The sequence below is a fragment of the Takifugu flavidus genome, chromosome 14 (assembly GCF_003711565.1).
Source record: "Takifugu flavidus isolate HTHZ2018 chromosome 14, ASM371156v2, whole genome shotgun sequence".
In the NCBI taxonomy this organism is placed as follows: domain Eukaryota; kingdom Metazoa; phylum Chordata; class Actinopteri; order Tetraodontiformes; family Tetraodontidae; genus Takifugu; species Takifugu flavidus.
In genome coordinates, this window is record NC_079533.1 from 7,411,267 (window position 1) to 7,422,272 (window position 11,006).

Below are 11,006 nucleotides of genomic sequence, written 5' to 3' on the forward strand. Positions count from 1 at the left end.
GAATGGTTGTGCCTGACGTTTAATGACTACCAACATCAGTTTCTGGATAGCAAGGGCAAACAAAACAAATATAACATAAAAGGTATATAAGTGTTTATTTTATAATCTGATAAAGCACAAAACAGTAGAAAAATGACCAAAAAAACATCCATGTGCATATTCAGCATCGGCTTGCTGTCTTCATTCGTCTTGTGGTTTATTTTTCTTAATTTTTCTGGTTGATAAAAGAAAACAATAAATTATTAGTTAAATGCCCACTCTTTAAACTGCAAAAAAGAACCAATAGCTCAAATAATTATACTGCTCAATACTTGCATTATTAAAATAAAGAAGTACTCCACTTTTTGAACTTTTCTCCTGATGAATTTGTTCCGCTCTTCTCAGATGCTTTGTCTTTTCCTTCTCGCATCTTTTTCTTTGATGGATTTTTTTGAACCTTTTGTTGCACTACTGCTGTTTGAGATCCAGTTTCTCCCTTCTGCTCTTCCCCCGCTGCTGTCTGTATTCCTCCTTCCTGTCTTTTAGTCACAGCTTTTCCTTTCTTCTTCAATAAGAAACGAGGCGTCGTGCAAATGGTGAGGCGTTTGGGAGGTTTCTTCTCAAGTCTCCGCTTCGCTTTGCTGAATTTAACACAAGACAAATGCTCAAAATCATGTCGCCATATACACAGAAAAAAACATGATAATGAAAGAAATTGATTTAATAGTAGTTATTTACCTAGGTATCTTCTTGAAGCCAGTGATGTAGTCGGGTACAGGACATCCAGCTTGCTTGATGACATTAGCAATGCTGATTCAAAAGAACCAAAAGAACCTTTTTAACCGTTTCACACCAACAACCCATAGAGTCCAAAACCAGCTGAGTAAGTTTATTCGAATGTGTGTGTACCTGCGCAGCAATGGTTTGTCATTTTCTGTGAAGAAGGTGATGGCCTTTCCTTTGTGTCCAGCTCTACCAGTTCGACCTGAAGGAGGAATGAAGAAGACAGACGTTTAAAAACAGGTTTAAAATCTCACTAAAACCACTGACAAGACTCACCGATTCGGTGGATGTACTCAACGGAACTGGTGGGGAAGTCATAGTTAAGTACAAGATTGACTCCCTTGAAGTCGATACCTCTGGCAAGCAGAGCTGTGCAGATCAAAACCCAAATCTTCCCTGAACGAAAACTGTTCACGACGTTGTCCCTCTGAGAGAAAAGGACAATAAAGCCAAGCAGCACATTGAAGACGTAAGCTGATGTGTTGTGTGTGTTGCTACCTGCTGCTGCGTCCGTTCAGCATGGATCACATCCACATTGATGCCTTCGTAAACCAGCTCATGGAAAAGCTCTCGAGCTCGATCTTTGGACTGTACAAATACCAGCATGGGAGGCAAAAAACCCTGAAAAGGCCAACAGGACATGTCTCACGCTGTGTCCTTCCAAATAATTCACAATTAATTACGGTGTGAAACTAATATAAAATACAGGGCAGACGGAGGTTTTCTCACTTTTTTGATGATCTCCCTAACGGCTAGCAGTTTGCCGTTTTCTGTCCCAACAAACAGCAGCTCCTGGTCCACTGTCTCGACTGCCGTGTTTCTGAGAAGGCCAGATTACAGTTTTCTAAATGTCTAAAATCAAAACAAATCAGCCACAGGAAGGAGTTCTGAATATAGATTATTACCTGGGTCCAATGTTGACAGAAACAAGGTTGTCGAGGTTTAAACGACACCACTGCTCCACATCGGATGTGCAGGTGGCGCTGAAGAAAGCCCGGCGCACCTTTGAGCCAGAGCAGGCCAGAAAAATGCTAGCAAGCTGCTCCCTGAAGCCCGTCTTCCCATCTTCAAAAAGCTTATCGGACTCATCAACAACTAGCCACTCCACACTGAAGAACACAGAAAAACTGTGTTTTTACCAAGTATATATTACCTAAAAATAAAATAATTTAAATAATAGCTAAAGATTTTCTGTTACCTGCTGAGGTCGAGAGCTGGAGGATCCTGCTTGAGGAGAAAGACGAGTCTGTTTGGGGTACTGATGAGTATATCTGCCGGGAAAATGTGGGAAGCGACACAAATGATTTTCAGATTTCATTTTTTACTGCCCATAACCTTTCTCTTACCATATTTTTTGTTTGAGCGTGGTCCATATTTCTTTGCCGCTAGAGAAGCTTTGTCTATGATGTGAACTCTAAATCCTACTCCGTCTGTTAGACGCAGCAGCTCTCTGTAGGTCTGGAAATTGTATTTAAATATTAGATCATTCATGCACACAAATATATAAAAAACAAAAAGTCTGTTTCTCATGACAACAATGATAAGAATCCTTCATAGAAGCTCAGTGTACAGTCTTGTGTCACAGATTGTAGGTTTAAATTCATACTGAAAATTGACTTCTAGCAACAAATAAAGCCTGGTATTTGTACCTGGCTGGCTAGCTCTCTGGTTGGAGAGATGATCACCGCTCTGAAGCCAAGGTTGGCAGGCTGCTGCAGATGGGCGAGCAGTGGAACGCAGAAAGCCAGAGTCTTCCCCGATCCTGTGGGAGCACATGCCAGTAGCTCCCGACCCTGACCCGAACACAAAAAAAGCTCATGAAACAACGTGCACGCAGCATACGCACACAGCCGAACCCATGTGTCTCCACACTCACATGCATCATCAGTGGTATCGCCTGCATCTGTATCGGCGTTGGGGAGCACAGCCCAGCCTCTTTGAGGTTTTGGAGGATACGCGAATTGAGATGATATTCAGATTGCAGCTCATCGAATGTACACACGGGGTCTGGAATGTCAGAGCCGTGCACGTTTATACGGTTTTGAGACCGAATTCGATTCACCTAAAAACAAAATTAATGACTGGTCTTATTAAGGATATTGAACATTTTTTAAGTGAACAAAGCTTTCAGTTGTGTTTGTGAGGACCTTTTCCTGGTGAAGATGTTTTAGTCTCTTCATTGAGTGCTTCTCTTTTTCATCAGGTGCCAGGCTGTGGATCTTCCTTTCCAATAAGGACGTCCATGTGATGCCCGCATTACTGTCTTTTGAACAACCACCTGCAGTTAACCACAAAAGAGCATAGAGCAGTGAGTCTGTGAAGAGTTGTTTTACACAAAATGCACCAATTTTCATTGCAAAGTAGAGACAAGAGTCCTTTTAAAATAAAAAAATAATATTTAAGCAGTTTCAAAAGGATAAGTTTACAGCGTACATATAATAGGGCAGTACAATGTTTATATATAAATATATAAAATATGTTATAGGTGTAATTGCGTTGTGAGATTTGAATGTTGACTAATTTTCTAATTAATCTTATTTGAGCCAAATACATCTCTATAAACACTGTTTTGCAGTTTCAGTGTGTAAAAATAAAGCTGCATCATTACCGTCCGCGTCCAACTGCTCTTTTTGGGATTTTTTCTTTTTGATCTTCACGTCTCTTTCTGCATGTTTCTGCTTCCTTTTCCCTCTTGCAGCCCAGTCCGCATTTTCCATCTCACAGTCCTCCTCATGATTTTCCTCGTTGGGATCTTGTGGATTGGAACTGATCTGCGCTCCATTGGTTTGTCCTGCGCCAAAATAATCGATGGCAGAGAGACGATCCGTGGACAGGTTTATTCCCCGAGACCTGTGGACCTGTAAAATTAGCCACGAAAGTATGATTGTCTTTCAATATGGACATAAATGTTGTAAAACGCGTTACATAATCTGGTCAAACGCCCCCATATTTACACAGTAATGCAACAGAAATTCCGATATTTTCTTGCCGAGGCATGTCTGAATTTGTCAGCCTGTAGCAAACAGTAGCTGGTACCCATCGTCATTTTGTTCAGTTTACCAGTAAATTCACGTCTTTACTTACCTTGAACCGAGCTGCATCCTGGCTAAACCTTTTCAAATCAAATTTAGCTCCAGCGCCGAGCTTTCGAAACAACTCGAAAGAGTCCATAGTTGCTACAGGAGCAGTAGCAGCGTGGTCCGCATGGATCCAGACATCAGCAATCAACCTCCGAATCATTCACCGTCGCTTGTTGGAAGTGGCGCCCCCTAACGGATGCGCTTATAACGACAAGACGTCGTCTGATCGGGTCGCTACAAACGAGCGTTTGTCTGATTGTTGTGGCAACTCAAGAAAAAGTCCGACCAATATGTTCAAAAATTATACGTTTTTTATAAGTATATTTCAGAGAATCGCTGCTAAAATAACCAATAAGCTAGTTGTTGGATATCAATATATGGTTGCTTCAAGATTGAAGCCACACTTTCTTTGCACATTGATTTTAAAAATTACAATTCTGAAAAACCACAAATGTGCAATATTCTCTCAATACTCAAAACTGCAGTCAGAAATGAAAACACAATTGTTTTTGAAGCAATTGTTAGAATTATTTTTTTTTGCAATAACACTTGTAAAGTAGCAACTACACACCGTATTTAAACGTTTCTTTTTTCCAAATGAAGACAAAACAGGAGATAAAAATTTAAAGCAAAATGTGGAAGCAAATACTGTACTTCTGGAAATGTTAATAACAAACCCTGTGTGTCATCTTGGAAGAATAGGTTGACATATTGTTGACAGAAGAGACTTATTTTTGACATTCAGCGTCCCCCTTTCCCCAGGATCAATGACAGTGCAAACCATAAAAGTGTTATAAAGGCACAAAACGTGTATGAAAATGTGACTAACATTTTCTCAGCAGTTAGATGTTTCCTCTTTGCTCCGCCCACCCTGAGACATCAGTCTTCATCATCTCTCTAACTCTCTCACATTTCCTCACAGGCTTTTAGCAGATCCTCCAGGAATTGGACGACCACAGCCTTCCCTCTCTCCTGCTCAGACTGTCCCTCTCCTTCAGTCTTTAAATCTTTCAGTCTCATTAGTGTCTGCTGCAGCCCTCCAACTCTCTGCTGAGGAGTGAAACTCTCCTTGCCCATGTCCTCCTCTCCCTGCTCCATGATGCCTCCTCCTCCACCCTCTCTCATATATTTGATCACGTGTTCTCTGATGCTTTCCCCTTCCTCTCCAGCCAGCGACACCCCAAGGGCAGGCAACTCCTGTGCCTGGCTGAGGCTGAGCAGGTGTAGCAAAGCTTGTGAGAGTGTGTGGCGCAGACTGGCGCTGAAGCGGTATTCTAAGAAATCATTGACGTCGTCACTGTTCTGAAGGGCTGTAGCCAGGGAACGCCACACAGAGATGAACCTCTCCGAGTCCCCGTAGCAAATGCGCTCTGCAGGGACCGCCAGGGCAGCGGCAGACTTGATTCGTACTTTAAAGTTCTTACAGGAGGTGACGACGAGGCAGAGGGAAGAAAAAGCATGGCTGGACCACGGGGCAGAACCTGAGAGGCAAAAAGGAATAAAACTGAATGTAGACACCATCAATCCAACTCATATTCAAATCATCACTGTCTGTATTACAAATTGGTGTAATGGAAAATGCTTGGATCTAAAGGACTAAATGGTTGCCAAAGGCTTGGTGGTAAATTAACACAAGGGCAACATTATCCAGTGCAATAACCAGATCCATATGAAACAATTTTGCATCGAATATAAACACGTGTGCAACCTTCTTTCTTCTGGCTGTGTGTTCAGCATGTATCAAAGCAACGACACTCACCTAGAGACAGGGCAGGGTTTCTGAAGGCGTTCCCAAGTGCGTAGCAGGCGTTCCATCTGACCTTCATCACGGAATCTGACTGGACGGTCTTGACTAAAGCCCGAACTGCGTCCTCCACTGGGCGCTGGAAGGTAGGGTGGGACAGCTGACTCTGACGCAGAAAGTGAAGCAGATTTCCAAGCACCCGCACTGCATTAGATCTCACCTGGATCAGATACAGGGAAGAAGTACAGTGAGTCAGCTGCTTTCATTGGTCTCATAGTAGAAAAAAATGTTACTTCTTTGTTATAAAGAGTAAAGCGCTCACCCTGTCTTTATCAGAAGATGCGCGAGTAGCAGCCTGCAACATTTTGAGCAGCAGCGTGTCCGATAACTCCTCTTGGAATTCCACACCTACGCTTGCCCTGTTAAAGATGCAGAGTTTATGTTGTATTCATGTTGAAATGCATTTCTAGTGCTACTAAAGCTAAATGATCGCCGTTATAGCAGCAGGATCTGTCCAATAATTTGTTATTGACATGAACGAGAAGAGCGGACAGCTTTCTGAAACACTGACTGAACTGCGCCTCTCTTACATATTGACCCGGAGGGTATCTGTGAGGTTTCCGAGGGACCAGGCTGCTTTTAGACGAACATTTGCGCAGCGATCTTCCAGGGCAGCTAGAAGGGCGTTTGCAGTGTCTGTCACAAACATCACATCCTGATCAAAGAGACACCAAAAGGAAAATTTTAAAAAAATCCCAACCCGTATAAGGTAGGTGAACAAATGTGTTGTCAGTGGGCCCAACCCCAACCTCTCTCAGGCAAGGGAACATGATGTAGATTCCCAGAGCCCTGACAGCAGCCGTCTTCAGATAGTTTTCACTATAGGTCACTCCCAGCAGCACAGTGATGCACATCATCTGGGTCTTGTACTTAAGAGCAAAGCAGCATGTCACGGGCACATATTCATGAGGTCATGATTATTAGCTGCCGTGGGTGGACACACTCACGGGAAGCTGCTCGAAGGCCTGTGGCAGGATGGAGGACAGCACATCGCAGGCACTCATCTGCACTCTGCTTTGTTGGTTGTTTTGCAAGGCTCCGTTCAGAGGACCGCTCAAGATGTCTGACCAAAACTGCACCACCTACATCAGATCATCACACATTAATTCAAGTCACATTAAATTGCCTTATTGAATTACAAATATATCTTTGTACATATAGACTATACATACTTGACTCAGAGGTACTCTGATGCTCTCTGGAACGTTATTCTCTGCTTTGTACTGCTTAATTATTCCCGTTCCTAGTTCTTGTATCAACTAAAAATAAAAAACAATAGCAATACACAGATCTTCACCAAGCCTTTGTGATTTATTTTGTAGTTTTTAGACGTGTGCAAGTGATCCGCATCATTAGGCAAAAGAGTGGAAGCACTAGGAAAAAATGTTACCTTTGCTCCATGCAGTTGTATCGAAGGCTCCGCCTCCTTGAGGCAGCATATGCTCACTTGACCAATCTCACACAAATTAGCTTGGACAAGAGAGAAATATCCACGGACCAGGTGGCACATAACCTGGCATGTAATGAAACATTAAAAATGCATTCAAAAAAACTATTTCGTGCCACTTTTCCACCAGCTCACCTGAAGTGCTTCTAATCGGACAGGGAGGGGCTCTAAAACGAGACTTCCCGTTTGTGTGGCTCCCTCGCTGTCCGAGTGGTCCTCCCTAGGCTGAGTTATTAGTGATGCACACAGCTGCATCAGCCACGGTAAAGACCCATCTTCTGCAGGTGTCTGTGGAACACCAGGGGAGTGTGTGCAGGAACCTCGCTGGGATGATGTGACAGGTTTTTGAGCAGGCGAGGACAAGTTGTCTCTCTGCCTCCAGTCTGAGCCACCTGGTGTGGATGAGCCAGCCCAAGTGCTGCCCTCTGGCTGCTGGAGGAGAAGCTGCACTTCAGGGAGGGGAGCCTGAGTTGTCACCAGAGCTCCGTACAGTGTCAGCACCGTAACTCGCACATTTACATCTGAAGACAGAGAAAAGCCTCGGTAAAACATGTTTGGTTTCCGAATTGCTTCAGTTGTGTGCATGAGGCACAGATGAAAAATAAAAAGCAAATCAAAGCCCGCGCTACATCCCAACAGGTTAAGGTGATCTAAGTTGAAAATTTGCAGACCTCGGTGGCGCAGGTATGGACGCATTTGCTTCCAGAGAGGGCTCAGCAGACCAGGTCTAAGACGATGATAGGGAGCATTTGCCACCAGGTAGGCTAGACACTGTCAAAAGGAAGGATTAAGTTATTAGGACAGGAAACATGCAGACCGACAGGAATCACGGAATTCATGCTTATTGGAGAAACGGTTGTACCTTTATCACTTGGGTAAGTGTCTGATGAGAGGTCTCGGCCAGCAAAGCCAGGCTTAGAGCACGATGCAGTTCTCTCACTGCCGTTGCCAGTAGGAAAGAGAAAGGGGTGTATGATGTTCGGGGAGCTGCTGTGTCTTCCGCTACAGCAAGAAACTGATGGGAACCATCCAGCATTGCTGACAACACTTGCAGCGCACACGCACGCACCTGCAGACAGGTAAAGAGAAAACTGCTACAGCCACAAGTGTCAGGGGGAAACAACACCAAAAGGCGAGACGAAGTAAGTTGTACCCTTGGTGAGGGGTCCTTTAGTATGACTGTGATTAGAGAGAGTGGTGGCAGTCCACCAGCTGGAGAGTCTGGGATGAAGGAGGACCAATACCCATACAGAACCCTCTTCTCTGTACTTTTCACTACAGCTAGCAAACATTGCAGTGCTCCCTGACGCACACGACCCTGGTAAACCCTGCACAAGAAAATGTTGGAATCATGTGTGAGTGTAACACAACTTATCCTTTAGCATCTGGTAGGAAAGCTTAATATGAACCAGAGGACAGTGTATTTTTATACCTTAATTTGCTCTGTGCACTGCCTTCGGGGTCAGAAATCTCAGAGTCAGAGCTGATTGTTTTCCAGGAAGGGTAGAGCGATGGGGCAGAGAGTTTAGGCACCCCTTTCTGCGATACAGACCCTGCTTCCCTCTCATCTTCCTCTCCATCCTCTCTGCTTGTTTCAGCACTTGGATTCTTTGCTTTCCCTCTGGCTTTCTTCTTCTTATTCTAAAGAATGACATTAAAAAGATGCTGAACAAATGTTTTGTTCATTTGTTTCATCACTGATTTTAAAACCACTTAATACCCCTTTGGTTTTGCCCTGCACTGCAGCAGAATCCTTTGATGAATCGGATGGTGGTTCAGCGGATTTTGGTGTGGTCTGACCTTCGTACTGAGGAAGGGGCGATGGATAAAGCACAGCCGGCCACTCAACACCTACACCCGGTGTTCCATGGAACATGAGCCTCTGCAGGAAATACAAAGTAAACCAAATATTTGGATGGATGGTTGGATGGATGGTTTAATAAACTAGTACCTTAAGTGAGGCTAATGTAGATCCAAGCTCCTCTGCTCCTCTAAATTTCCATTTACCAACTGAGAAACAATTTTGAAGCCCCTTTAGCGCTGCCTGGATCACCTGCTCAAATACACAAGAAAGTACATGGGTCTGCTATGATTACATGTTTTTTGGGGGGGGATTTTTGAATATTCATTTGGAAAAGGACAATAAATCATACCATACAACAGAAAAGTTCATCAGTGTTGGGAGGTTTTGGTGACTGCAGTGTTCGCAGAAAAAGCCCAAAAGCAGCATATCTGTGATGATCATCCAAAGGTGGCTGACCAGGCATCCTGTCAACCATCAAGCCATACTGAGCCTTTTGCTTTTAGGGGTTGCTTATTTTTGCTATTATTCATACGTACAATAAAAACTACCTCAGACAGATACTAGCCATACAGGTAAGAGCAACATGGCGCAACTCATCATTTGGCTGGGATGGAGACCCATACAGCAGAAGGATTCCATCCTCCTTTAACAAGTCACTGAGAAGCTATGAGTATAAAGTAAACATATTGAGACACAATAGTTATCACAGACAGTAAATGTTAAAAATGATGCGGAATTATCTACCTGTTGGCACTGGGGTCCTTTGTAATAAACTACTGCAGAGAGGGCCAGGAGGATATCGGAATGGGTCCATGTACTACACACTTTCAGTGCAGTGGTGGTATAATTCACCAGTATGTCCAAGGTCTGCTCATCCAATATTACCTTAAGTAAAGTTATTAGCACAAAGTCAGCCACATAACAAGACACTGTCAGTCATTATTAGTATATGAATGCATATGCATTAAAAAATATATATGTTGAGCATCATCATTACCTTTAGCTGGTTGAGCAGATGATGTATTAACTGACAGAGTTTGATGACCATATGTTCCTGAGAATGTGGAACTAGGCGACTGGCACATGTTAATAGATTGCACACGTTCTAAAATGAAAAGACTCAAAATTATCCCCAACTTTCTTTCACGGTGATTAAACAATCTCAAAGTATTCAGTCGGTGAGTGTACAATTGAAAGTGGCTGATTTTAACTAGATTATATTTAGCTGTATTTTCAACTAAAAAAAAAAGGTTGACTGCGAAGAAGCTGTTATCGTGGCTTGGACAAAATCGTGACAAAAAACGACAGAAATTGTGCTCTTGATGCAGAATGGTTTAGTAATGTACGTTGAAAATGTTTCAAGGAATTCAATGAGCCTGCTGGTGTTGATGGTGCCAAGTGACAGCGCCCACCCCTATAACAGTTCTGGCTGTAAGATGTAGCGTCACAATACGTTTTATATTTAATTGAAGGGCAACGATAGTAGATACGAAACCCAAACTGGCGTGCTTTACCTCTGGCTGGATGTTTTTACTTGGTTCATTGCTTAAGTTGTAGCTTTCAGATAGAAGTTGGTCAAACAACAGGTTCAGCTCCTCCCTGAGACGTTCGGAGTCTGGTCTTAAATATCTTAGTCTTTCGGTACAGCGGAAAAACTGTTTCTCGGTGTCCGACGCCGGAAATGCACAACTATTGTAACGGGCCGGGAAGAAGGGGGCGGTGTCCGCTGACAAAGTCACCTGCGAAGACACAGTGGCATCATCCCGGTTACCGTATACCGGTGCTAACGAATCCCCATGAGCCGCCATGTTTGATGACCCGGAAATGCTGGTTTACTCCGGAAGTTCTTCATTCGATACAGCACGCATGACGTCATTTTGCAAGGGTTTCTAGCGTGATCCCCGGCATCACCAGTTCCCTCCTGCCACCTATCGGATATTGCTTGTATGCATTTATAAACGCACACATGATGGAAAACCGGCGCGATTTTAACAATAACACTTTAAATATGTCACAATTTTACATCACCTTATTTTAGGTCAGACTTCAGTCTACAGAGACAGATTGATACTAATTATACTCATCGGCTACTTCATTGGGTACACCTTA

General features: G+C 43.4%; 2 protein-coding genes across 3 annotated transcripts; both read right to left on the minus strand.

Annotated features, from left to right (window-relative positions):
- Window positions 1-76: 76 nt before the first annotated feature.
- Window positions 77-4,004, minus strand: ddx52 (DEAD (Asp-Glu-Ala-Asp) box polypeptide 52). Its single transcript, XM_057055188.1, has 15 exons — window positions 3,847-4,004; window positions 3,371-3,620; window positions 2,910-3,040; window positions 2,639-2,824; window positions 2,412-2,555; window positions 2,109-2,220; window positions 1,961-2,033; window positions 1,668-1,871; window positions 1,492-1,582; window positions 1,261-1,383; window positions 1,039-1,189; window positions 889-964; window positions 718-789; window positions 342-620; window positions 77-214 (listed from the first exon to the last, which is right to left on the minus strand). The coding sequence occupies exons 1-15, from the start codon at window positions 4,000-4,002 to the stop codon at window positions 181-183; spliced, it is 2,082 nt and encodes a 693-aa protein (XP_056911168.1). The 5' UTR covers window positions 4,003-4,004; the 3' UTR covers window positions 77-180.
- A 127-nt stretch (window positions 4,005-4,131) lies between these two features.
- heatr6 (HEAT repeat containing 6) lies at window positions 4,132-10,738 on the minus strand. Of its 2 annotated transcripts, XM_057055185.1 has the most exons (20): window positions 10,412-10,738; window positions 9,895-10,002; window positions 9,642-9,782; window positions 9,446-9,561; window positions 9,247-9,361; window positions 9,045-9,146; window positions 8,814-8,975; window positions 8,526-8,734; window positions 8,247-8,421; window positions 7,956-8,162; window positions 7,765-7,864; window positions 7,229-7,614; window positions 7,037-7,159; window positions 6,819-6,905; window positions 6,594-6,728; window positions 6,396-6,515; window positions 6,177-6,301; window positions 5,909-6,005; window positions 5,602-5,806; window positions 4,132-5,323 (listed from the first exon to the last, which is right to left on the minus strand). In XM_057055185.1, exons 1-20 carry the CDS (start codon window positions 10,703-10,705, stop codon window positions 4,749-4,751), a joined length of 3,582 nt encoding a protein of 1,193 aa, XP_056911165.1. In that variant the 5' UTR covers window positions 10,706-10,738; the 3' UTR covers window positions 4,132-4,748. The 2 variants fall into 2 exon arrangements, with proteins under 2 accessions (XP_056911165.1, XP_056911166.1); XM_057055186.1 differs by lacking the exons at window positions 9,895-10,002; window positions 10,412-10,738 and having other exon boundaries at window positions 9,434-9,561.
- Window positions 10,739-11,006: the final 268 nt, after the last annotated feature.